The 26,011-nt window shown below is 33.7% G+C and overlaps 6 protein-coding genes and 1 long non-coding RNA gene across 9 annotated transcripts; 4 read left to right on the forward strand and 3 right to left on the reverse strand.

Annotated features, from left to right (window-relative positions):
• Positions 1 to 465: 465 nt before the first annotated feature.
• LOC124438516 (choline transporter-like protein 4) lies at positions 466 to 6,307 on the forward strand. Of its 3 annotated transcripts, XM_046988680.1 has the most exons (27): positions 466 to 542; positions 1,413 to 1,464; positions 1,547 to 1,620; positions 1,691 to 1,741; positions 1,825 to 1,849; positions 1,917 to 2,010; positions 2,083 to 2,178; positions 2,243 to 2,312; positions 2,514 to 2,598; positions 2,674 to 2,716; positions 2,809 to 2,849; positions 3,011 to 3,061; positions 3,145 to 3,206; positions 3,293 to 3,418; positions 3,771 to 3,870; positions 3,967 to 4,059; positions 4,177 to 4,261; positions 4,347 to 4,399; positions 4,502 to 4,631; positions 4,708 to 4,754; positions 4,828 to 4,922; positions 4,994 to 5,033; positions 5,217 to 5,360; positions 5,452 to 5,522; positions 5,594 to 5,676; positions 5,738 to 5,822; positions 5,904 to 6,307. In XM_046988680.1, exons 1-27 carry the CDS (start codon positions 494 to 496, stop codon positions 5,984 to 5,986), a joined length of 2,028 nt encoding a protein of 675 aa, XP_046844636.1. In that variant the 5' UTR covers positions 466 to 493; the 3' UTR covers positions 5,987 to 6,307. The 3 variants fall into 3 exon arrangements, with proteins under 3 accessions (XP_046844636.1, XP_046844637.1, XP_046844638.1); XM_046988681.1 differs by lacking the exon at positions 1,691 to 1,741 and having other exon boundaries at positions 1,787 to 1,849; XM_046988682.1 differs by lacking the exons at positions 5,452 to 5,522; positions 5,594 to 5,676; positions 5,738 to 5,822; positions 5,904 to 6,307 and having other exon boundaries at positions 5,129 to 5,242.
• LOC124438518 (hemicentin-2-like) lies at positions 6,117 to 9,524 on the reverse strand. The gene is made up of 10 exons (XM_046988683.1): positions 8,799 to 9,524; positions 8,462 to 8,593; positions 8,266 to 8,394; positions 8,069 to 8,197; positions 7,858 to 7,986; positions 7,580 to 7,708; positions 7,367 to 7,489; positions 7,008 to 7,127; positions 6,812 to 6,932; positions 6,117 to 6,747 (listed from the first exon to the last, which is right to left on the reverse strand). Exons 1-10 carry the CDS (start codon positions 9,433 to 9,435, stop codon positions 6,369 to 6,371), a joined length of 2,028 nt encoding a protein of 675 aa, XP_046844639.1. The 5' UTR covers positions 9,436 to 9,524; the 3' UTR covers positions 6,117 to 6,368.
• A 1,518-nt stretch (positions 9,525 to 11,042) lies between these two features.
• Positions 11,043 to 11,800, forward strand: LOC124438906. The gene is made up of 2 exons (XR_006946212.1): positions 11,043 to 11,277; positions 11,677 to 11,800. It is a non-coding gene; the product is annotated as an uncharacterized LOC124438906 (long non-coding RNA).
• Positions 11,801 to 12,219: 419 nt separating this feature from the next.
• On the reverse strand, positions 12,220 to 13,994 carry LOC124438905. Its single transcript, XM_046989102.1, has 2 exons — positions 13,547 to 13,994; positions 12,220 to 13,465 (listed from the first exon to the last, which is right to left on the reverse strand). The coding sequence occupies exons 1-2, from the start codon at positions 13,893 to 13,895 to the stop codon at positions 12,573 to 12,575; spliced, it is 1,242 nt and encodes a 413-aa protein (XP_046845058.1). The 5' UTR covers positions 13,896 to 13,994; the 3' UTR covers positions 12,220 to 12,572.
• Positions 13,995 to 14,552: 558 nt separating this feature from the next.
• On the forward strand, positions 14,553 to 16,986 carry LOC124438815 (uncharacterized protein YER152C-like). Its single transcript, XM_046989031.1, is given in 13 exon segments — positions 14,553 to 14,816; positions 14,897 to 15,009; positions 15,096 to 15,250; positions 15,334 to 15,420; positions 15,423 to 15,491; positions 15,659 to 15,785; positions 15,891 to 15,958; positions 15,961 to 16,009; positions 16,110 to 16,224; positions 16,302 to 16,376; positions 16,447 to 16,501; positions 16,575 to 16,629; positions 16,698 to 16,986. Coding segments are annotated over 13 exon segments (1,266 nt in total). The 5' UTR covers positions 14,553 to 14,654; the 3' UTR covers positions 16,834 to 16,986.
• Positions 16,891 to 19,017, reverse strand: LOC124438816 (ubiquitin carboxyl-terminal hydrolase isozyme L5-like). The gene is made up of 10 exons (XM_046989032.1): positions 18,915 to 19,017; positions 18,693 to 18,756; positions 18,479 to 18,584; positions 18,266 to 18,391; positions 18,098 to 18,159; positions 17,833 to 18,024; positions 17,639 to 17,753; positions 17,440 to 17,553; positions 17,155 to 17,253; positions 16,891 to 17,086 (listed from the first exon to the last, which is right to left on the reverse strand). Exons 1-10 carry the CDS (start codon positions 18,985 to 18,987, stop codon positions 17,042 to 17,044), a joined length of 996 nt encoding a protein of 331 aa, XP_046844988.1. The 5' UTR covers positions 18,988 to 19,017; the 3' UTR covers positions 16,891 to 17,041.
• A 265-nt stretch (positions 19,018 to 19,282) lies between these two features.
• Positions 19,283 to 25,524, forward strand: LOC124439216 (far upstream element-binding protein 3-like). Its single transcript, XM_046989444.1, has 22 exons — positions 19,283 to 19,409; positions 19,481 to 19,535; positions 19,622 to 19,648; positions 20,011 to 20,046; positions 20,116 to 20,182; positions 20,253 to 20,311; positions 20,414 to 20,485; positions 20,554 to 20,623; positions 20,711 to 20,768; positions 20,833 to 20,943; positions 21,067 to 21,165; positions 21,296 to 21,439; positions 21,531 to 21,633; positions 21,717 to 21,811; positions 22,069 to 22,180; positions 22,287 to 22,388; positions 22,491 to 22,549; positions 22,749 to 22,789; positions 22,898 to 23,057; positions 23,394 to 23,562; positions 23,687 to 23,882; positions 25,327 to 25,524. The coding sequence occupies exons 1-21, from the start codon at positions 19,320 to 19,322 to the stop codon at positions 23,872 to 23,874; spliced, it is 1,917 nt and encodes a 638-aa protein (XP_046845400.1). The 5' UTR covers positions 19,283 to 19,319; the 3' UTR covers positions 23,875 to 23,882; positions 25,327 to 25,524.
• Positions 25,525 to 26,011: the final 487 nt, after the last annotated feature.

Genomic DNA, 26,011 nt, shown 5'->3' on the forward strand with positions numbered 1-26,011 from the left:
CGTCATGCCTGATTCAGGGATTAAAGCACTTGCTTTCCTCTTACGAGTAGATTCTACTGTAGAGGATACTGACGTTTGCTGCATTAACCTGAGTGATTCACTCATTGCAGTCATTGCTTCACTCATCCTACAAAGGGCGGTTGCCACATTCAAATTCTATGATGTGACTTGCTCTTCTTCGCTTTCTTCCATCATGTCATCTTGTTCATCGTGTTCAGCAAAACCCAGGAGTGCTGCTTCATCTCCGACATCATCACTTGTCGTATACTCTTCACTTGTAGAAGCCATAATTCAAGAATATAGTGTGGAAATATAATTGTAATATAGTGTGGAAAGGAACTTTCTGTAACTGATCGCTGTGAAATCTACGCTCGAACTTATCTTGATATCGCTTGCTCTATCTCACATGACGTCCTAGTGACGTAAACAGTGACGAAGTAGAATTCATAATGAGTAAGATAAACATCGTACTGTAAATAATATCAGCATTAAAATGAAGGCTCAAAAGCACGAACGCTTAAATATGGCAGCGGACGAAACAGGTGAATATTTCTTCATAATTTTTTACAAATTGCTTTAAGTTTTTAGGGCATAAAGTTTGTTGATTTATGTAAATTGTTTATGAAGTATTAGTAAACTCATCTATTCATCTTTCCTTTTATTTTTGCTACCTGTTGTGCCGCATCTATTTTCACATGATCTTACTATTTTATATTGCGCACGGAATATGTAATATTTTATGAAGTGTAAAATCCTTTATACGAATTAAGAATAATCCTTTATACGAATACATTATTCTCTACAATATTCAATTTTTTGTCACAATTGCTACGTTGTATGACTATACTCGAAATAAATATCGTAAATATTGAAGTCGAGCTTTTCTACGTGACCAGTTTTAAATTGTTTTCATACGATGCCTCATGTTGTGTATAATGTGTCCCGAGGCAAGGATCTCTTGAATAGAATGAAACACAATATAATAGAAAAGATTGAAAATGAAAGCGATTTGGTCGAATCTCTTTTACAGCAAAAGCTAAAGTAAAAAAGAATTAACAACAAGGTCCAAATAGGATGAATTTTATTGTGTTTAGTTCAGCTGGAAAACAGCGAACGACATAGTTTGTAATGTCATTTTATACGCTCCGCCGACGGCTTTTGTGCATATTATATCCATTATAGCCGTGTTTGGACCTTCATAAGTATAAAATTCTACTCCAGTTAGACAAATATCATATCAAACTAGTTTAAATGACAGATAATCTTACAGTAAACGAAGAAAGGGAGAATATAGCATGTCTTTCTCTCAGCGTTTCAAACTGAACGGTTCAATTTCAAACGCTGAGAGAGAGTTTGAAGGGAATCGTTTATCCCTTGTGCGAATTTCTTAGTTGTTGATTTTTATACCATAGATGGGAAAGCTCGTCATTACGATCCAAACTTCAAAGGTCCTATCAAGAATAGGTACACTGGTTGTCGCGAGTTTAAGTGTTTACACAAAGCAAGTTTGTTCATCATTTATACTGTCGTTTTCTTGCATAAACAGATCATGCACAGATATACCTTGCTGTTTGTTGTTTACATTATATCTTGTTGGAATGGTCATCGTTGGAATCATGGGTAAGTCAATCTTAACGACAACCTTAAACGACTACATGTTATATTCATGATAGTTATTTTTTGGTCTTAGCATTTAAAGAAGGTGATTTAGACAGACTGATATACCCAACAGACTCTAATGGTATGAATCGTTGACTTTCCATTTTGACTTTCCTATTATTCGTAGCAAAAGACAATACGTGACGTTATGTTTGTACATTACAGGAAAAACCTGTGGTGTTGATTTTGTGTGAGTATATTTCCAACCGGTTGTTTATTTTCAATAAAAGAGGACTTTACAATCATCTTTGTTATAGGGACAAGAAGTACTTGTTCTTCTTTGATCTGACGAAGTGTATCAAGAAGACGTCATTAAAAGATCTCACTAGTCTTTCATGCCCAACTCCACAGGTTTAAATGACAAATTTCATCCAAAGATTCTACGTGAAGACTGTACTTTCTTTTTTTGCCACTGTTTTTTAGGTTTGTGTTAAAAAATGTCCGGACTACACAGCCGTGTACAACAGTGACGTGGATTATGATAAAGTTATTTGTGTTGAAGGAGTGACAAGGCCTCAGGTAATATAGAAAGCTGCGTTTCTTCTCTCATACTACATAAGTATTCACATGTGTCGCTCTTTAGAACAAACGTGAATTCGACCTGCTGGTTAAAGAAAATAAATGTGCAGATTTCTACATCGATAGCTCACCAGGTTTGTTTAAAAGTGCATACAATTTTAGTGTAACTTATTGTCGTGTTGTTATCCACTATAATTTTATGCAAATTTATGCAATTTATAGAACTGAACACTTTGAGTAGCTCATACGCTCACACTAAAGCTAATGTATAATGGCTATCGCGACACGATGATTTTTGCAATTTTTTTATTTTTTGTTATTTTTCTATGTTTCAGTTCTATACCGTTGTCTGCCTACTGCTCTTGGCCTAGACAATCTAAATTCAACTGAGATTAAGAAAAACGTTGAAAATGGAATTTCGTTAGTATTATTTTTTTCTGTATTGACTGAAATCTTCAAGAGTACACAAAAACTTCTATCTAATCTTTCTTGCAGAGGACTTGGAGACTTAATGAACGCCAAAAGCATTGCAGTCAAGGTACTTAATACGAACTTCTCCACATTTAGCTGTGTAGTGATCCCTAAATTATCACCCAAGATTGCAGTAAATTAACAAACTCTGTATTTCAGATTTTTGAAGATCTAAAAATGGTTTGGTATTGGATTCTTGGGTAATATACGAAACTTCATTATAAACTTTATAGCATCCTTTCTATATATTGCAAATCTCCATTGATGCTTTTTTCCATTTAATCAACTTTTACCATCTGGGAGTCGGGGGCGTACTCCGTTGATTTTGTGTTGTTATATGTTATACAATTGATCCATTTAGAGCTTTGGTTGTCGCCATGTTTATATCTTTACTTTGGATAATCATAACCAGGTTCCATCTGCTTATATTCCTCAAATTCTTCAATTTAATGTCCATTGGTAAAGTTTTAACTTAAAATCTTCATAATATTTAAGATGGATAGCTTGGCATATGGTTTGGCTTTCGATATTAGCTGCATTTGCCCTCATGATTGTCGGTAAGTTTCGACTTCACTTCGTGCACAGTGACTGCTTTAAGTCACGTTTAAAACCTGAAAAAACAATCTTCATTTTCATCATATAGGGATTTATTTCTGTTACCAAAAATACAAAGATCTTGAAGTTCGCGGTGTTGATCAAAGTATTGAATGGAAATTCACCACAAACTTAGACAACTTTACAAACTCCAAGAAATTTTGGCTAGCATCTGGTACGTTTGTGATTATACGTAATAGCGAATGAAATCTCATTCGCCATCTCATGTCGAAACATATCTATTCTGAAAAAACTCGTTGTCTATATTAAATGCACATTAGCAATAGTGCTTCTACGAAATTATGGAAATTTTCTTTCTTAAAAGAATATTCTTTAACCTAACCAAATATTTACCACTTTTGCCAAAATAGAAGATTTCAAAACTATTCCACCATGCATGGCAGCTATGAAAGAAGATATTCTTATTATAAAGACAGTGTCAATATCTTGCCAGTGTTTGCCTATGTGTCAGTATACGTAAAGTAAAATCATTCAATCAAGTCATAAATACCGTTCTGTTTTTCTAGGGATAATTCTCACTGTTGTCTTTGTGGTTCTGTTGCTGATCATGTTTGTCTTGAGAAAGCGCATAAATATAAGCATTGCATTAATAAAAGAGGCCAGCAAGTTAGTCATTTACTGTTTGATGATCTTAATCCTATTTCGCGTGTCTTGCATGTGATGTGCTCATGTGGGCTATGAAATTTTTTTTCATTTTTGTAGAGCTGTAGGCTCTATCAAGGCAGCGTTATTCTTTCCAATATTTCCATGGATTTTGCAACTTGGTGTGTTTGCTTGGTTTATCGCTGTTTCATTGTATCCTTCTTTTTGTTGCAATAAGAAAAATATCAACATCGTTTTGTTTTTTTGTCATTGCATTTGTTCTCTTTCCCTTTGTCCAATATTTTTGCCTTGACGAATTAATCTTTGAAGATTTTTGGTAAGCAACGGTACGCAGAAATTCCATGTTATTGACAAAAACGGAACAATTCAAAACTTTACGGACTGTAATCCAAAGGTTCAAATCATAATCATTCAACTTGCTTTTAGTTATGTAACCAATGTAGTTTTATTTTATAGATACGATTTTGTACATTTTTTAGACTTTCACGGGCAATATGTCACAGTGTGTTCTGGCTGGATATGAAACAAACGAGTTTGTGACGATTTTATTATTTTTTATGTTTCATAAAAAAGTTTATTTTTTACGTAACAAAGATTCTTATTTCTAATTTTTAATATTTTTATTTTATCATAGACATTTGTATCGAATGGCAATCTTTCATTTCTTTGGATGGTTGTGGTTGATGAACTTTGTTATAGCATTGGGTGAATGCGTCTTGGCTGGAGCTTTTGCATCGTGGTACTTTGCCTTTCATAAACCTGACGTATGTGCTGTGATCACAAATAAAAAGAATTACCACAAATGCCTTTGTTTGATGATGTTATTTATCGTTATTTAAGGATGTTCCAGCGTTGCCTATTATCTCAGCTCTAGGAAGAACTTTAAGGTTTGATTGTATCTAATGTGAAGACATCTATGTACTTTAACTTTATTCTTTCTGTGTATATTTATATCCCCAGATATCACACGGGTTCCCTGGCTTTTGGTGCTGCTATTATAGCTATTGTCCAGTTTATCAGAGCAGTTTTGGAATATATTCATCACCAGCTTAAAGGTATTGATGTGAAGAAATTGTTATGTCCATAGATTTTTTATCAACAGTAAAATTTCTTCTCTTTTATTTAGAGTCCAACCAGGACAATGGATTTGTCAAGTTTTTTATGAGGTTCTTTTGTACCTCATTTTTGCACAGTTTGTTTTAAATCTAGCATTATCTTGTAGATGAACACTTTAGTTGACTTGTTTTTTTTTGTCGTTAAGGTGTTTGAAATGCTGCTTTTGGTGTTTGGATAAATGTTTGAGATATTTAAATAAACACTTTAGTTGACTTGTTTTTTTTGTCGTTAAGGTGTTCGAAATGCTGCTTTTGGTGTATGGAAAAATGTTTGAGATATTTAAATAAGAACGTGTACATTGGCATTGCAATTTATGGAAAGAATTTCTGTAAAGCCGCCAAAGACGCTTTTTTCTTGTTGTTAAGAAATGCTTTGAGGTTAGGAAGAGTATTGTTGGGGAAAGATACATACATCTCTGCTAACGAAGAAACTCTTGATATGATGATAACAGGAATTTTTCAATTGCAGAGTTGCGGCGATTAATGGCGTTACAGCTTTTTTATTGTTCATGGGAAGATTGTTCGTCGTTGGAGTTATTGGTTGGTGAAAATAATGCATTTTACAGCAAAACATGTTTGTCGGTTTTGACCAATCTCGACTTCAATTACAGGTGTGGCAAGTTTCTATTGGTTTGACAAATTTGTCAATGATGTTGAAGATGTCCAACTTTCTTATTCTGTTGTTCCTATTGTGGTAAGTTCAATGTTTATTTTTCTTCCCTATACTTCATTTTATATATACTATTTGATTGTAGGTTTGTGTGATTGGTGCTTGGGTTGTGGCTGCGCTATTTTTCTCTGTCTATGAAATGGCTATCGATACCATCTTCTTCTGTTTTCGTAAGTAATAATTTTAAAAAGTAAAACTTTTTCATCATATTAGAACGTAGTTTTATACATATCTTCCTACATTTTTAACAGTTGAAGATTGTGAACGAAACGATGGTTCTGCTAAAAAACCTTATTACATGAGCGATAATCTTCGTGATATACTTGGAAAGTAAATGCCCTTTTTTGACATTTTAAGAAATACTTCCCAGTTACTAGCTACATGCACATGAGAAAAGTTAGAAGATGATTAGGTGGTATGTACTGTATGTGTTTTATCTATCTACAACGCCTTTACTAGATTCATTTATTTTCAATGGAAATTTTATTTCTTTGACGTCGAAATGTAATCGTTAATGGTGTGTTGCAATGTTTCAAATCACGTAAACTTAAATATCGTTTGTGTAAACATAAATTAAAATAGATTGATTGTTATAGTGTTATGAAAATTGATGATAGCAAAAATATCCATGTAGTTTGCCAAAACAGAAACATAACCAGCTTTCTTCTTCGTTTTTCTTGCTAACAAATGGCAGATAAGAAAAGATCATTTCCTATCTAAAACGTATAATAAGCGACATCGACGAATACATAAAACGTAGTACGACTTAAAACTTCACCAAAACCATTCAAATAATCTGAGACAATTCTCAACTCGTAAAATCCTGGTTGATGGAAAACAGCTCTGTTGTACAAAACTCCCAAGTCACCAAGCTGATATACACCAAACAAATGGTTGACGTCTTTTGGTGGATGGAAATATGCCCTACAACCAATGTTCAAAGACGATCTTCCTACTGGAACTATGTAGGGTTTAAGGTGCAAGAAGTCTGTGTTTACTGGTAAATAGCGTGGGATACTTATGGATGTATATTGTACTTTTGTGTATCGTGCTGGACACTGGTTGGCTTGGTAGAAACATTGCATTGTGCAATATCTAGAATAAATTTTGGAATGAATGATAGATGGAAAATTTGAGGAGTATTTATCAATTATTTTACCCGTCAGTAGTAGGAAAATAACCATGTGGACATGTAAGATTTAAGCAATGGTACTTTCCTAACGTATTGAAACAAGCTCGAGTACCACACGCGTGTTTTCCACTAAAGCATTCGTTGATATCTAAATAATTTGCAAATGATAAATATGTGAATGGTTTTAATTATTGGCGATTGCAAATGTTATCAAGAAAATTACCGATGCATGAAGCCTCGTTCCAGTGCAGTTTGTATCCTTCAGGACATTCACAGATTCCCGTTGAAACATTACATTGGTATTGACAGCTTCTATGATCACGTGTCACACATGCTCTTGTGCCTAAAAAACATATGATTTACATGTGTTCAACAGTCAACCCAGAGACGAAGAAAATGAGGAAGACAATGGGTGCACACACGCAAATTTTTGATTTGGGGGCCTGACCTCTTCGGCTAAATGTCCGAAATGTTAATATCGTCTTCTATAAAAATGATGACCTCTCTCTCATTTCGAAAACTTTTCTACATGTAAGTTAAGCTAAGGAATGTGAAACTAAATGACGAGAACTGTATTCTTACGGATACATTTTCTTTCATCTGCTGCAAGTCTGCTTCCTCTCGGACATAAACATTTATATCCACCTTCTGTATTTTTACACATATGTTGACATTTGTTAGAACCGTCAAGACACTCGTCGATATCTACATGTACAAAACATATTGTATGTTATCATGAGGCGGGCAAAAAAACTGTGCGAGTAAAACACAAGATAAACCTTTCCTAATCAATACCTTTGCAATATCCATTGTCGCTGCGGTAGTAACCTTTGGAACATTTATCAACGCAACGGTAACTTCCAACAACGTTAAAACATTCCTTGTTGCCACAAATAAACGACGACTCGAAACACTCATCAATATCTAAAAATCGATAATTCAACTTTTCTTTGAAAAGAATTAACAAAGTATAAAAGCTTTGTCAAAAAAAAAACACAGTGAAATCTTTCCCTCTCTACTTTTGTCAACTCTTGTGAAGTTTGATCTAATGGTACATTTCTTCAACATGTTACCTATGCATTGAGAATTGTTATATCGTCTAAATCCTCGCGAGCAAATTTCTTGGCAACTATAGCTTCCTTTAATGTTGTAGCATTCGTCTTTTCCGCACAATGACGGATATTTCAAACATTCATTGATATCTGTATTAAATGGAAAACAAACATGGCGATGAGTTAATTTATGCAGAGAACATTTTTTATGATAATTTGGTCATGGAGGTACCTTCGCAATCACCGTCACTGTTACGATTATATCCTCGCGAACACTTCCTTAGACAACGATAACTTCTTTCAATATTGAAACAATCATTTTCTCCACAGATTGATGGGTTTATTAAACATTCATTGATATCTAAATTGATGTAAATTTAATATGGTTAAATCGAATCAATCTTTGCAAAGCTAACGAGACAGGCATACCTTTACAAATATCATAGGCATCACGTGCAAAACCACGTGGACACTCATCTAAGCAGCGATAACTTCCTTTCGTATTTCTACATTCTTTTATCCCACAGATAAAGGGATTATTGGTGCATTCGTTGATATCTACAAAGTACCATACTCGTATAAAGTTATTGATGTATTGAATTCAGCGTGATGAATATTTCCTTACCAATACAATGTCCTTTGATAGTCATATTAAAACCTGTTTTGCACTTATTTATGCAAATGAATCCAAAAGGCAAGTCAACACATTGTTGTTGAGGATCGCAGTCATGAATTCTTTGTGAGCACTCGTTCACTTCTGGTTTTATGGAAAGAAAAAAGACAGTCAATGATAGAAAGGGACAAAAGAGAAAGGTCAATGATAGAAAGGGGATAAGCGAAGACAGTCGTTGATTGAAAGGGGATGAAAAAGTTGGCCAATGATGGAAAGGAGACAAAAGAAGAATGTGTGTAAAGGGGGTTAATGAAAAAAACTAAAGATATTCGTTGTTTTATCGACATACTAGGTATAACATTCACTTCATGCTGTTGGTTTATCTCATCCCAATAATCACTAATGGCTTCTACTCTTAATGTTTGGCCTTCAACACTGCGAACTTTAACACTCCAGTTTCCTTCCTTTGGATTTCGCATGAGAACAGAGAGTACCGATGGTAGGTTCAGTAAAACATCCACATTCTTATCGGTTAAGCGTACTATTTCACCCGTGTTATCCTTTATTTCCACCTCTATATTCTCGCCACTGACTGTAATTACCACCACGTCAATATATTGATCAATTTGAATAAAGTACGTCCGTTCTCCGCTCGATAATTTATCCACGGAAAATATATTTTTGCGGTTTGGATTAATGGATAGCTTAACATAATCCCAAATCTTTGCAATATCAGATTTGTTTATGTTAACAATTTGTCCTGAAGACAGGATTGCGATTCTTTCATAAGTATTTCTTCTCTTAAAATTTTTTTCCAAACCACAGTTTCCTGTCAAAATGAAGTTCACACGAATTTTCTTTCTTGTAATCAACTGCACAACCTCCCCAAGCATTTGGTGATCTTTTGCCTCCGCGTCCGTAAATACATAAATGACAGATCCTGGGAGACTAAGTTCTAGAGCTTTTTTGATCGCTGTGACGCTCATTTCCGGGCAATCATGTCCGCCATGAACTGTAATGTCATTTAAAAACTTTAAAAATTTTTCTGGATCTTTGGTTTGAAATGCTGGTCCTACGTCTGTGAAAGGAAAACTAAGATATAAAAAGTTTACTAACTGCATAAACAAGTGATTGTACGCTAATTGAACATATATTAAATTCTAGAAATTTAAATAATGTGAAAAATGTAAATAACGCAGTAGTAATTAACAACACGAAGAAAATGTTGGTTGCAGTTATTATTTTGTGGGTTTGTTGATCATGTTATTTGTGCGCATGTGTAAGATATAGACAGAGGTTTGGTGTGCAAATGTCTTTTCATGCTGGATTGTAATTCCATTTAATAGTCCACCGATCGGTAAAGTCATTAACTCCCTACATGAGTTTCAATTAACCAGCACCTGTTACCAATGACCCTTAATGACAATCTGATGGTTTCGTTCTATTACTCTATGAACCTCGAATGAATTTAAATAATTCTTTAATACGCGTGCTTTTTATTGATGCATGAGTATTTTCTATTGAAATGGTTCACTTGTACAAACGTCAATCGCAAAGTAAGTGATCACACTCTCGAAATATTCTTTCATATTGTATGCATGTATAAAGAGAGTTCGGATGCATTTTCTTCAGCATTAAAATACGTTTTCTATTGATAATATGGAGGCCAGTAGACAATAAAATGTTCATGTTTTTAGCATCATGTTGCTTAACATTGTGAAATGGTTTAATCTTACTAAAATCAAAGTGATTCTAATCGGATAGATATTGTTTAATCCATACGAACCTGGGTCACTAAACGGTACCAGGATGTAATTATTTACCAGAGGTTTACCATTATCAATGGTATTATTAAATATCTTTGTTGCGCCTTCTCTTACTTTAACCAAATCGTCATACATACTTCCCGTCCGATCAAACACAAACGCTAGAGAAATTAGACCTTTTTTGTGGTAGCTTTGTTGATCAAAACTTATATTCTTCAACTGCTGATGTGCATATTCACTGCATTGTATACCATACAGACTTAGTGCAATTAGCAGCTTTACGACAGATATTCTCGACTTTAGTTTCATTGTGCGGCGATAAGTGTTTCGTCTTACGATTAGTGCGGTACGTGAGAGATGAACAGCTCACAGCATGCCTTCGTTGTCTGTTTGCTTTCTTGATGCAGTCTTTGACTTGGCTATCAGATTTCTCTTGTCATTATAAAGAAATGGTCTTATTGTTGTTTATATTGCTTAGACATTTCCGCACGTTAAGAAACATGGAAACTCTGTCATAAATTATGCTACTTTGACGAGTTCAAAGCTTTCATAATCAAGCTAATAACGTAAAATAGATTAGTTGTGTTTGTTTCTTACTGAATGCGATAAAATTATATAAATAAAATTTGTTCGTAAAACTATAACCATGTTATTCATAATTGGTCAGTTTTGGTTAAAAATATAAAATAACTTAAAGCTGAAACACACTAGGCAGTCGCTTCAGTCGCGCGTGCCTTGTGTGTTTCATCCTTTATATTTGCATATTGTGCGTGTGCCGAGCCGATTGATAAACAGGAGGACTGGACTCTACAAACAAAATCAATATGGCAGATGCGGAAGATAACGAAAAACATTGAAGAATAAAATTTGCATGTGATTAATTGTTTTGATCAAATTTCATTACGTGTCTCGTCTTCAATGGTTTCTAACCATTTCTAACAAGATTTTGAGCTTTGGGCATGATTTATAGCTTACATCGAGCGCTATGTTTTGTTTAAAGTTCGCATTTTTGGTACCTGTTGTTTTCGTAATATTTTGGAACTCGAGTTCAGTGTCATGAAGGTTAGTTGCTTTATTTGCGATCCCTATCTTATTGTGGTTTAGTTTAAATTTGCATTTAGGCATATCACTGAAAATTTTATTTCTTCGATTGTTGTCGTCAACGTTATTTGAATCGATATTTGAATCGTGTGTTTTAAACGTTCGCCTTAGCAACAAATATCGCTGTATAAAAATGTGATTATATCAGCTATTTTTGTAAAATTTTTCAATGCGTGCAACAGAACAAGTCGAGCCGTATTAGCCTTTATATAAAACTTCAAAATAACGTATAATTGTCTCACTTTTTCTCTTTCTTATGAAACATTTTATTTTACAGTATGGGAGAAAAGTTTTTAATAAATTTCAGGTCATCTACATTTAAACTAGCAGTTGATTTCATCGCATTTTGCTTATTTATAGGCGATGCTCTAAGCGCAAAGAAATCGACCATACCTACATCAACTTCTGCTATAAACTTCACTTCACCTCAACATACAAAAGAAGATGATGAAATCGATGTTAAAAATGTCACAAAGTCATCACATTATGTTCCTAGTAAGAACTTTCTTCTGTCTCCACTACACAGAAATATGTAAAACGTCAGTTTGGCAGCATGCTGAAACGCCTTCTGTATGTGGTAAGTTGACATAATTATATAAAATACTGAGCGTTTGCTTAGTGCCAAAATAATGAAAAAATAAAATCATAATGGCTGACATAATGCCTTTATATTTAGACATTAGTGTTGTCAGTTGTGATTGGGTTCTACTTTCTTGTGAAGTTTTGCTATACAGGTCGGAGAAAGCCAAGAAAGTAGGTTAATTGTGTTGTAAAGTTGATAGTGCTTGTGTTCAATAAAGGGACTATATCTCTTGATAGGTATGGTGTTGTTAAAACGCCTGGTGATATGGAAATGAGGCCATTGGAAAGTGATGATGATGATGATGATATAACAATGTTTAACCGTAAAGACTAAAAAACTGTGTTGTATACTTGATGGTAAAATTCTTACAACTTCATGAATACCAACAAAAATCTGTTGGATTTGTACAGAGTGAGCTAAGGTCAAAATTATTTCTTACGTAATGAAGGTTTATCATTTAGGACATTGGAATTATTCATTTGAATCCAATCAGTCATTGGGAGCTAAATCTTTTAAAGTTCCTCCCTTAATTAAATCATACATATTTAATATTACTTATTCAAACAGTTTTATAAAATATTGCTGTCAACCAAGGTATTGCATTAAAGATTTACATAACTTTTTTCATCTTATGTAATACTCGTACATTTAACAACATGATTTTTGATGATGTTTATTTTATATCATTACTTGAATCCCAGTCAATATCAAACTTGCTGTCCTTTAAGGTAAACACACTGAGTTTGCTATCTCTAAATTGTTCTGATTCATCCCAAGGAGAGGTGCCTTCATATCTGTTGAAATAACTGATCTGTTTTTCTGTTCTCCTTTTGGCTTGTATACGTTTATAACGTTTTACAAGGAGAAACATTGCAATAGCTATGATGATACTGCTCACAACGCAGCCTCCTGCTATTAAACCTACAAATAATTTGTTTTGTTTTCTTGTCATAATATTATTTCGCTTAGTGGTCATCTGAGATGGTTTAATTTTTGTCGTCGTCACGTAAGGTTGGGTTATGCAACTTTGTTGTAAGTTTTTACTTGTTGTGATAGTGGATTTCGTGGCTGTTATACGACTGTTTGAATGAATTGCAGAATTTACTTTGGTTACTGAAGTTGTCTTGCTTAAATAATTGCTGGCCTTGTGACCCGTCAGATTATGCAACATTGACGCGAAAACATTTGAAGAGGGAGAAATTACTTGAGTTTGATGAGAACGGTTTATTGTTGAAAGATATGAAGTTATCGTGGAAGATATGATTGGAAGACTATTATTGCAAAATGTTGTTATTTCACTGCTCGTTATTAACATCTTGTTTTGAGCGGTCGTTGTTTGTCGTGTGACATCATTCGTGTAAGAAGAAGTGTTATGAAAATGTTTTGGAAATGTGGTTGTGTTCTGACGATTTCCTAGGATATTTCTTTTGTTTCGTTTAAGAATTTCATGGGTGATTTTGTCTTTGTCTAATCTACTTATGTTTTTATTTCTTTGAATCCAATAAACACTTAGAAATATGACTCTGCTCACACGTGTTTTCGTTTTTGCTCTCCTTTTTCCCACTCCTAATGAGGAAAGATGTGAATTTATAAATTCTGTACTTTTGACGAAATAAACGTTATGATAACCCAAAAAAGTTCTCCAACCTTTCGCGCTAATAATCCATTGACGATGAACATCTTGATTTTGCATTGCATGATAAAGACTGTGGTAGATGATATGGCAAATCGTTCTTTTGGTAGCCGCATAATTTCTCGTGGAATTCAAACGACATAAAACGCATTCGAAGTTTTTGCTTTCAGATATAACATCTCGTTTTAGTCTAAATATCTTCCTTTTAAGGATTACTGTGTCCTTGGCGTCATAGTTGAGTGTAAAACGACAAAACGAGTTGATTCCTCCGCCATCAAATGTGATATTTAGGTTCAGATCATGTCCGCTTGATAGCCATTGGAAAATAAGAAAAATTATTAACCAAGGAATTGTTGCATTCATATCACTTCTGAAATTGTGTTGTCCATTGATTACAACATTTGCTACATTTGCAGTATAACCATTTCGTTCGTACGAAACAGGTTTTCGTAGCTTACTAAGCGTTATTATTCATATTTCATAATCATGTGTCAGATCATGTTACAATGTAATAGAAAAAGTCAATAGATCAGCAACTTTTAATTTTAGCATACATTTTTTTTATATCTTATTTAAATACACTTTACTCTTTTTGATGACTTTTTCAATTTCTTCAATTTTTTCCAGCTAAGTTTGTAGCTACGATACTGCCTGTAATTTATTCACAGATAAGTTTTTATTGCAAAATGAATACGACATGTCAATATAGTCTTGTGAGCTTTTCTCCCTTGATTATATCATTAAATGACATTATTCCAAATGATATTGTACATAGTTTCTGATATAAACTATTGCAGACTTCAGTCACATCAACAAAATGAGCTTTTTTACTTCATTTCCGACTAAAGTTACTGGTTAATATATAGTTATTATTTGTAAATACTATCGAAATGTTTTTACTTCTCCAAATGAATTAAACTTGGTAATTTTATTGTTTTACGACGATTAACTGTTTTTTTGTGTTGAAACTTTTTTCATTATACAGAAATGACCGATGACGCATGCGCGACTTCTAGGAACTGATAATATCGCTCCACAACGTCCCATAACGCTTCTACAACTATAACCATTAACACTCACCCGGTGACAGAACTGTCAATCTGTGTGGTCAAAGTCTTGAAGATGTCGACAAAAAAACCTAGAACGGCTAGAAATGGACGGTTTGGATTTGAAGATTTATGTGAAACAATGCCCGACATTTTGGAATTTGGTATTGGTGCACCTTCGTTTAATTTAATGGCAAAATTGAAGCCATATTTAGTTGAAGCTACCAAACAACGTATGGTAAGCAGATGATTAAATCCTTATAGCTTGATGCCTTGATTTATAACTCACTCCATTTTTGTCAAATTTTCTGTCCCAAGGAAAGTGAAGAATCTGGTTACATGTTTCAATATGGAGCATTAAGAGGTGATCACAAATATGTTCCTGCTCTTGCTGGCTTTTTATCTCATCATTACAAGGATGAGGTTGACAGGTGTGTATTTTCAACTTTTGTGCATGCAACATCTTATTTACAGGTTGATATATGTTTGTTGTTCTTTTTAATCTTTTCTTCATTAGTGACAATCTTATGTGCACAGCTGGTGCAACTAATGGTCTCATGTTATTGACATGTTGTTTATTTAAATGGGGTGATTACGTCTTTGTTGAGGATCCGACATATTTCCTTGCAATTAAGATTTTTCGTGAAGATCTGGGCCTTAACATCATTCCTGGTAACTATAAATTGGGATTCAATTTCTTTTACTTAGAAGTTTATGTTACAGAGACATTGTGATGACAAAACTTATTCTTACAGTTCCAACTGATTGTTATGGTGTAAATGTGGAAGCATTGGAAAAGTTGATTCAGCAATATCAAAATAAATTCAACAAAATTGATAAAAACATCCTTATACAGCTTTATTCTACACCATTCCAGTTTTCAATAATCCAACATCAATTACGTTGCCATCAGGTAATACTGTTGTGTTATAAGTATCAAAAATTCATGTTCGTCATACAAATACCTCTTCCAACATTTATTAAGATTGGCACTCTTCAACCCATTGTTATTACTCTAATTGAAAAGGCGATTACAATAAAAATGTTTTGGAATTAATATAGTATCTTCTTTTTTGGCAGAACGATGCGACAGTCTCATCAAAGTTTTGAGGAAATACAATGTACTTGCAGTTTGTGATGATGTTTATAACATAATCAATTTTAATTCAGAAGCTCCACCAAAGAGACTATTTAGTTATGACAGAAAGTATGTATTCTAGGTTATTGCATGGCTTGTTTAACATTACCACGAAGTTGCCTGTGTGTTTTATAAAAGGAATTAAATTTCTAGTACTCATGTTTTCATTTGTAGATCAGACAATGATTACAAAGGACATGTTGTCTCAAATGGATCGTTTAGCAAGATATTGTGTCCAGGAATGATAGATGGATAGAAGCTCCAGAGACTGTCCTTGAGAGATTAATGTTCAGGTGCGCACACCTTAAGTTGTGAAAACAAGTAAATTCATTTGACGAAGCCATTGCTGTTTTTATGCTTTCGTATTTCTTCATAGTTTCTCGAATTTTTTAGTTACTTGATTAGTAGCGGTGGTGGAGTTAATCAGTATACATCTGCCATCATAGGTACAGCATTAGAGATGGGTATTATAACCACTTATATAGAGGAAGCTTTGGAAACATATAAAGTATGTATTGTTAACATTGCCTTGATTATAAATTAATCAAGTTGAATGAGCGTCAATGTTGTTATCCATGTTTGTAGAGAAAAATGGAAGTAATGTGTAATGCTCTTGACACTTGTGATGCAAGATCTTACATGAAGTTTGAAAAGCCTGTGGTATTCATTAATGAAATATGGGAGTTGTTAATCAATGTGGAAGGTATTAAGGATGTTATTTTTTCTTTAGGGTGGCTACTATGTATGGGTTGAACTTCAGCTACCATCAGGTTATGATGCCAAAGGTAAAATTCTGAGTTTTTCTTTACTTTTTATCATCAACTTTTAGCAAATACAAGCTAGGTAAGTTTTTTCTAGACTTTAGTGAATACTGTTCAAAGAATTATAAAGTTGGCGTACGAGCTGGACCATGGTAAGATATTCATGGCATTATTTTATTGATAATTTTATAAGTTTTTCATTACAAGCATTTCCTTACAGTTTTTCTGCAAGTGGAAATTTCAAGAACTTCATTCGACTCACTTTTTCATATGTTGAAGAAGAAGAAATTGACGAAGGTATTCGCAAAATATCAACCGCTTTGAAAACAATAAACGAAAAAACCCCAACAAAATGACCAAAGTTGGCAAGTTTAAATGTAAAGCAATGCAAAACTAAATAAGAATTCCAATCATTGATATGCAATCAAAACATTGTTTTGTAAACCATCAATTGTATCATATTTCATAAGATCATTGCCATATGACATTAATACTTTGAAATTTTGAAATGGTACATTTATTATGCACAAACAAAGAAATAGTTTTCCATTGTTATAATTATGTTTAAAGCGCCTCTTGAACCAGTTTTTTTGGTCTCATCTGTTGTGCCTAACAAGTGAAAAATAATTATGTTTTGATAAAAACAGCAATGGAGACAGATGCACACATTACACTACCTTTTCAACCAATTCAACCAACTTTCCTTCCTGACCAAGAATCTTCAATATTTCAACAATTAATGGTAAATAGTTATGTTTTCTTCGAATGTTCTCTACCTAGAACATAATTGGCAGCATATTAATCTATTAACTCACAATTGTGGTCATTCTTATTTATATAAAGCTTGTTTCAGTACCTAGTTAGCTACCATATGATTGTCTCAACTTAGTTGTATAGTTATGTTAACATTTACTTAACTGCAAATTACATAATGGACAATTTAATGTAAAAAAGTTACATACTTTATAACGTAGCATCTTATCATCTTCAGCAGCAACAAGACCTTGGTATTTCACAATGTTTGCCTCAATTGTCTGAAGATTTGCTGCATTTTCAGTCTCCATTGCATCTGATCCCTAAGGCCATTGCACCAACAAAATATTATGTATGTAACATCAGGGTGAAAAGCAAATAACACACAGCTTTGCCATTTCTATTTACCTGATCAAGAAGTGTTCGCTTTTGAATGTTTAGAGATTCAATTTCTTTTAAATAGTTTTGTTTTCTGTCCGACACAACTGCCATTAAATTGAAGTGGATTTCTTCTGATGAATACCTATATATCCATGTGAAAATCATTTAACAGTTAAAGAATATCTTAGCTTATTTCTCAACAATCTGAACAAATGCCATACTTTTGTATTCTCCTCTCTATGACAGGTTTTACATCATTGAGCCATGTTTCATCCGTGCATGGCCCCAAATCAATAGGTCCTTCACGAAGACCATCTAACTCATAAAGTCTTTTGTTCATTGGGACATAGGCAATAAAGTGGAACACATCTTCATCTTTTTTTGCTGGGCCATCAATCTCAAACACCTGTTGTCTGACAATTGAAGGTTTGATATGTTAAACACAGACATGCATTTATAACAAAAAATATGCAGAGCAAACTTCACCTTGCAAAGCTGTTGTGAACTTGTCTTATTGAATTGCTGTTAGTCAATGTTAGACCTTTTAGCTATGAAAGATGAGGAACAAAGAGTGAGTTGTTTAAAATATCTGCATGTCTGTGCCATGTGTTCAGCATATACATCTTCATGGTTGTCCACATATGAGCAACTTACATTTGCATCAAATGATGCAGAGAAATCTTTGAATTCTGTGAGAGTTGGCCCCAGATTGACATCATCATGATTAGTGTTCAGGATTATACTTAAAATGGCCTGAGTTGCACAAGCATTGTTGATAACCTAGCATTTAAACATAAAGATGTAATACGTATAAAAAAATAACTATAGCGAGCACTCTTTCTTCTTGAATCGTTATGATTTTTCTACCTGCTTTGCAAAGAATATTTTGTCAAGTCTACTATCTTGCACTATAGGTCCTGATGGTTCATCACCCGCCTTCCATTTAAAGAGAAATATTAAACCATGAACAGGTCTGTTTAAAATAAATGTAACTTGTTATTTTGTGTGTTACTTCAACAACGGAATAGCGAGAATACTGCTTTGGTACTGCGAAAATAATGCTTTCATTTGAAAGATACACCTTAGGCTTTCAAAGGAACTTTCATCCAAGGAATATAATTCTTCAACTTGCAAACCTGTACAACCTAGAAAAAACAAAAGATGACACACTGACACTTGGTAGCCTTTGTTTGGCCTTCAATTAACGTAGAACGAATACTAGCTCATAATATTTTGCACAAATTGGTGTGAATGACAGAGTTTCATCGAAAGAAAAAATATGACAGTTAGGGCAAACACTCACCAAATCCTCGGATCAGTTCTGTAAAAACACCGGGGTCACTTTCTATCAAACACCAATCCCCGTTGTCGGCCATGTTGAACTTCTTCACCAAAGCATCTATCTCTTGTTGTAACCCCCCTGGTTCAAATTGATCATTTTACAAAAACACCATTAATTATGCTATCAAAATTATGAATTTTGAATTCATTGCTAAAAGAAAATTGTTTCTTATTGCAATTATTTCAAATTATTTTGTGTTGAAACTATTAAGGTAACTTAAATATTTTAAAAAATCCAAGAATATCAAAAATAATACGGGAGGGAGGGAGGTTGATGATCATTTTCAATACTTCCCGTCATTCATTGCAACTTCGTTCTCAGACCTTTCAAGCTTTATGATCACTCGCACGTGTAAAAACTTGGAAAATGGCGTCGTTTGGTAATGCAATTCCTCCTCCGTCAAAGCCAGCTGACGCTAATGCTGCGTTTGCAGATGCCTTAAAAAGAGCAAAAGAGGTAGGGACGTTGTTTAAGTTAGCGTCTTATTTTATACTTACGGGGCTTTGAGTAAACTATGACCATTTTAGATCGCTGCAAGAATGGGCACTGGTCCAGCTGCTGCCACTGGTGCTGGAGAAGCAGGTATCAAATATTTGACATAACTTTGATAAATTGTTTTTGAAACTATTATTCTCGCACATACTCTCATTCTGAAATTATTGTTTTAGCTAAAAGACCCTTAGAGGCGTCCTCAGGTGAGCTATGTCATCTGGCTTGTTCAATAAAATTATAGCAAACGAAATATGAATATTTAATTTCAAATACGTCTTTGGGGAATTTTATACCTGGTGTTTAACATGTTTTTGTTGATGTTTCAAGGTGAAAATTGCTAGGAATTATCAATGTACCAGTTTGTTTGTAAAATTTGTATTGAACTTTATTTTCTAAGAGTTTCTATGCCGAAGTTTTTAATACGTATAAATTGTCGTATCGTCCATTTGTTTGAAATGTTTATTTACAAAGCAATAATTTTCGGAAATGATGAAGAACAAGTTTATTTTTCAATAATATGATTTAATGAGCACAATTTAATGTTGTTGTCATCCTTTTCTCACAGGTGGAGAACCTGAAGCCAAAAAACCTATGATTCAAGGTAAAATGTTTGTAATATTTTATATTTTATCTAATATTTTTTTTGTGATGATTTCTTGTACTTTTTCAGGATCCAATGATATAGTTATTGATGCAAAAGCCATTGCAATGCAAGTTGCTGCTAATATTGCACAAAGGTTGGTAATTGTTTAAAAACATTTTTCAATAAATTGTCAATCATCACATGTATTTTATTCATAATTCCAGAGCTGGCTTACAGTCTGCGCCTGTTGAGTTGAAAGTTCCAAATAAATATGTTGGACTAAGTATGTTTTCCTTTTTTTGTTTGTGTGGTTTAGATTCTCATTTAACATTTTATATATAAAGTAGATCTTTATATAATGAAACCAAGTTGATTTTTCCATTAGTTATTGGAAAGGGAGGCGAACAGATAAACAAGTTACAGTCAGAAACTGGGGCGAGAGTTCAAGTTGCACCAGGTCAAAAATACATGTTCCATGTTTGACTTTTTACATTAAATATATTCAAAGTGTCAACCCTTGTTTAGACCCACCTCCTGGACCCACACCTCCCCCAGATCGTGCCGTCACAATATCTGGTAACACAGAGGCTGTAGAGTAAGTGTGTGTTTGTAAATATCATTTCATTAATATTGTTTCTACTGTAATACGTATTTTAACTGAATTTGATTTTTGTTGTTGTAGAAAAGCAAAAAATCTTATATTAAAGATATGTGAGGATGGAAAGGTTCCCGAGTCACTTGTAAGCTTGATTATGTTGTATGTATTTGGTTAGAGTTTTTATTCTTAGGTAAAAATTATTCCAGATGTCTGTGCCAATGGTTGCTCCCGGTGAAACAATGATGGAGGTTATGATTCCGGCTTCAAAAGTTGGATTAATAATTGGAAAAGGCGGAGAGACCATAAAGAACATACAGGTTGGAGAATTATATGAGAAAATATGTTCAAAGTATGAGTTACCTTTCCTTTTTTGGCATTATAGTGGAATCATTGTCAATCATTTATACTGATGTGCTTAATGTTGCATTTGAATGTTGTAGGAACGTGCTCAATGTAAAATGGTTATGGTTCAAGATGGACCGTGGTTGAGTGCACCTGAGAAACCACTTCGTATCACAGGAGAGCAATCGAGATGTCAGGTTTAGATTATTTGATGTATTTTTCATGTTATTTTTTGTCAAATATTGGAAAATTAATTTATGTTGCACCATTTACTTTATAATAAAGTAAATACATGAAGTACAATGGGTGTGTGTATCTTTTTTCCAGAGGGGCAAAGATTTGGTCATGGATTTATTAACAGAGAAGGAACTTGAACAGATCCAACAGAAAGGATCAGATTTCATGGGTAGACCAACTAACGAATATGGTACACCAATTGGTGGTGGCCATAATTCAGGCAGTCAAAATCAAGTAAATATGTCTTGTTATGAAAATTAACTGTCTATCTTTTTATTGAGAAATTTTAAATATCACAAATATTTTATTAAATTTGAATTAATAGATTCCAGTTCCAAAAGAAAGTGTTGGATTCATCATTGGTAAAAATGGAGACACAATCAAAAGATTGCAAGCTGAGACAGGAGCTAGAATACAGTTCAAACCTGGTAATGCATAAACATGTTATTTTCATTACATCCTAAGTTATCGGTATTTTTGTGGGGTTTTCTCATAAATTGTTTTTGTCCAGATGATATCAATTCACCAACAAGAATGGCAACAATCCAAGGTCCTCCTGAGCAAGTGCAAAGAGCATCACAAATGATCAGAGAGATTGTTGAACAGGTGTGATCATCCTTTTACACAATAAATAAATTTTTGTTTTGTATGATGTATTTTTTTCTTTATTGGAAAATTTATATCAGCCTTTTCAGCTCCGTCAATGCTGTAAAATGTTGGGTATTTTCCTAAATTATGAATAGGGAATGGTCCCGCAAGTATTTACACACAACCATTAAATACCTGCCAAAATATTCCCAAACATTTTTACAATACATCAACATGAGGAAACTTCATGAAACAAGTCAATTCTTCATTTTTAGTCACGGACATCACGTGGTTCACGTGGTGGACCTCCAATCCCTAGTGGACCCGGTGTTAAGAAAGTTGACATGCCTGTCCCTGCTGCAAAATGTGGTCTTGTTATTGGAAGAGGTGTAATTTTTATGGATTATGTTAACACAATAGCTAAACGTTTTTTTAAGTATTGGTTCAAGCAATAATTTGGAAATTCCTACAGCTTTTTTTCTTTTGTTTTTAGGAGGTGAAACAATACGACAAATCAATCAATGTACAGGAGCACATGTTGAATTGAATCGTAATGTTCCTGAAAATGGACCTACTCGACTTTTTACTTTACGAGGTAAAATCATGAAAATATGATAAAAAAATCTATAGTTTGTACATAGGATTGCATTTATATTAGAATAAGGTGTTGAGCAGTAAATATGTTCTTTTTCTTTAGGCACAGACGAACAAATCCAACAAGCGCAAAACATGATTCGTGACAAAGTCAATGATGGTGTAAGTTTTTGTATATTGTGTCATTCTTGGGGAGAAAATATTGTGTCATTCTTTGGGAGAAAATGTTTTGTTGTTCCTGGGGAGAAAATTTTGTGTCATTCCTGGGGAGAAAATGAATTTATCTTACTTGATATAATCTTTGAAAGAATTCAACGAGAACTTTATATTTATCACACATTTGTTTGTTTTCTCACCACAGCCAGGTGGCTCTTATGGACAGCAAAATTATGGACAGCAAAAGTAGGTGAACATATGACTTGAAATAACATTGAAGTCTGAAGATATATTTGACTCTGTAGATTATAGAAATGAATAAAAAGAATTGATAAGTTGAGAACATTTCTTTAGTGAATTTCATCACGGAGGCTATCAACAACAAAATCAACAACAACAAAATCAACAACAAGGATGGATGGGTTACCCAAACTATCAACAATATGCTCAACAACAAAATCCTTACGGACAACAACAACAACCAAATAACTATGGACAACAGCAACAACAAGGAGTAAGAAAAATACTTACTTATGTTTTCCATCTCTTCATATGTCTGTTATTTCTTCATCATGCGAGAGATTTGTAAAGAATGAAAGTTTCTCCAATGCACATGGCACTTCATCATCTTTTTAAATGTGGAATGTTACCGAACATTGTGGGCGAAATGATTGCTTTCATTGTCAAAATATTTCCAACAAAAAATGGAGAATATATCCCTCGAGTTGGTTGTGTTTCAGTAGCAACCCGACCTGACCACTCCAAACACACAATGGCGTTTGTATTTTATACGTAAAAATCACTTAATTTGTATAAAAACAAGATGCATATTAAATTTTTGTTTATATAGGGAGGACCTGGTGATCAACAAGGTCAAAATCCTGTGTCATCTGGAGCACAGACGTCAAACAGTGGTCAGGGCGGACAACCAGATTACAGTGCTGCATGGGCAATGTATTATCAACAGATGTATCAACAACAAGCCGCTGGACAAAATACAGCCGGTAACGCGGCTCAAGGTATCGTTGGGATAATCATTGTCGTTTAGAAAATATATACACGTTTGGGAACGGATTTAATCAAGAAAATTATATTTCTTATGCTAGCATTTGCACTCGATGTTAAATGAAGTTCGTTAACTAGGTGGACAACCAGATTACACAGCTCAATGGATGGAATATTATAGACAACAAGGTTATTACTATCCATATGGTCAAACCGGACAGCAACAAGGTCAACAACAGGGTCAACAATCAGGACAACAACAACAATCTGCACCTATTCAAGGACAACAGCCAGGACCTCCACAAGGTCATTCACAACAACGATAATACAATGCGTAAGTAACCTGCACAGCGTCAGTGTAGAAAAAGCCTGGGTGGGTAAGCGATGGGGGTTGGGGAGAGGTGGCGTTTGGTCGGTCAATTTCGGAGTGGATTGTGGGTAAAAAAAAATGATGGCATAGTTTTGAATTATTTTTCTTTAACTTCATCATCATAATTTTCACCATCATCGTATTTCTTCTCTCGTTTCATTTAATTTATTTACGCGCGTCTTTATTTCGTTGTTATCTATTCATTTATCCATCCATCCATATATAACTTCCAGTTCTAGGCCAAAAACATTCTTTGGTCAACTGAGTTATCAGTAAGTTATATATTTACCTACTATCATCAATTTTATGTTTGAGCATTTGCATTCACGTCGTTGTATTATGAAAACCATGAATGAATGAGAATGATCCTATGATTTTATGCATTGTGTTAAAGTTTTAAAGGTCTATGTTTTTTTTCTCTATTGTATAGAAAATATTTCAAGATAATTTTACATTTAGTAATTATTGTGTTCGACTTAAGTAAATGTTTTAAATGAATTTTCTTGCAAAATGCTTTAGGAATGAGTTGCGAGAGTATATACATGTATTTTGCATGTGTTATTTTGTCGTGCTAATGATGATTTTCAGGTTATCCAAACACAGCATCAACTTTGAGCCACATCAGTTAGTAAGTTTTAAAAATGATTTCGCCAGCCACAATTATATGCTATTTGATCACGTACATATATATTGTTATTGCATCTGTTGTGATATTTTTGTTGTTGAAATTTATCAAATTTCTATTATATATTTCGTATGACGTTTTTTGTTTCGAATTCGAAGTATTCTTATTTTATGTTGATGATTTTAAGATTCATAGCACTATGTTTCTATTATAAGACAGGCAATAATTTCACCTTTCTCTATGTTGGCAACTCATCTGTTCTCTTTTTCATGCCATTCTTTATTTTATTCATTGTATCTTCCATGTGGTTACGTATTTCTGTAATGTCATAATCATTCTCATTAGTAAAGCTATTTTGCCATCATGCTACTAACTACTTGCTAAATGTCAAAGACTAGGTGAAAATTGGTCATATAAGGTTTTATGAAGGTGTTAAAACCGACCGCTAATGGTTGACCACTGCGTTGCTGGAATTAACTATGGTCCTTTGTGATCCGTGAAGGGCTCTCTAAACATGATATGGGCACAAACTATTTGCAAAGGTTAGACTAAACTGTGTCCAACCATGTGAAATATTCAGCAGTTGTATTATATGCGTGTTTCTTTCATTTTTTTCACAACGTTTCAGTGCCAAGATTGCGAGAGGGGAGGGTAATTCAGCTATCGGCTGTAGATGAAGAAAAGTCTTGTGTGGATTTGTTGTATACATTTAACATTTTTGTTTTTTTAGCTGAAAATATTGCACATTTTCTCTTTACTTACTTGTTTTTCTTCCTTTTCTAGATTTCACAAATTAAACCTCTCATTTAGTGTATTGTTTTATGGCGAGCATTGATGGTGTACACTGAATGAATGTATTTAAAAACAGTTGATTGTTTTCGCATTATAAATCGCTAGATCTTTTATTACCATATGTCTCTTAGTTTAAATTATGTACCTAAAATTTCCTAATTTAAATTAAAATTTGAATTTGTTATAATATAGCTGTTGTTACCTCATTATTTCACTATCAACTTATAAATTATGTTTTCATTTCAATAATATAAAAATCTATCATTTTTCCTTTCCACATCGCCATCAATCATATAAAGGTCAAAACATGTAATGTTTGTTTATATTTTTATGCGAGGGCGTACATACAATAACAGTCACTGGTCAAGTCGTCATTGCTGACAAAAAATCTTTGTTTACATGCCTAAATTCTGACATTTGGACTATGAGTTTTGATGATTAAAAGGTGATATGGGGAAATTTGGCAACGTTAGTTTCACTGTTGGCGTTCGTAGATTTTTCTATGCTGTTACTCCGAACGAGTCGTCTTTCGAAAATTTGGAAGACGTTCCTGATTATCTGAATGAGGTACAGTAGTATGATGTTTTAACTGGATAACATTAGAGTACTGTCATATATAATATTACGGTGTAATATTATTGTCAATATTATGAACAAGTAGTTTAGTTAAAAACAA

Source organism: Xenia sp. Carnegie-2017, unplaced genomic scaffold (assembly GCF_021976095.1).
Source record: "Xenia sp. Carnegie-2017 unplaced genomic scaffold, XeniaSp_v1 HiC_scaffold_19, whole genome shotgun sequence".
NCBI classification, from domain to species: domain Eukaryota; kingdom Metazoa; phylum Cnidaria; class Anthozoa; order Malacalcyonacea; family Xeniidae; genus Xenia; species Xenia sp. Carnegie-2017.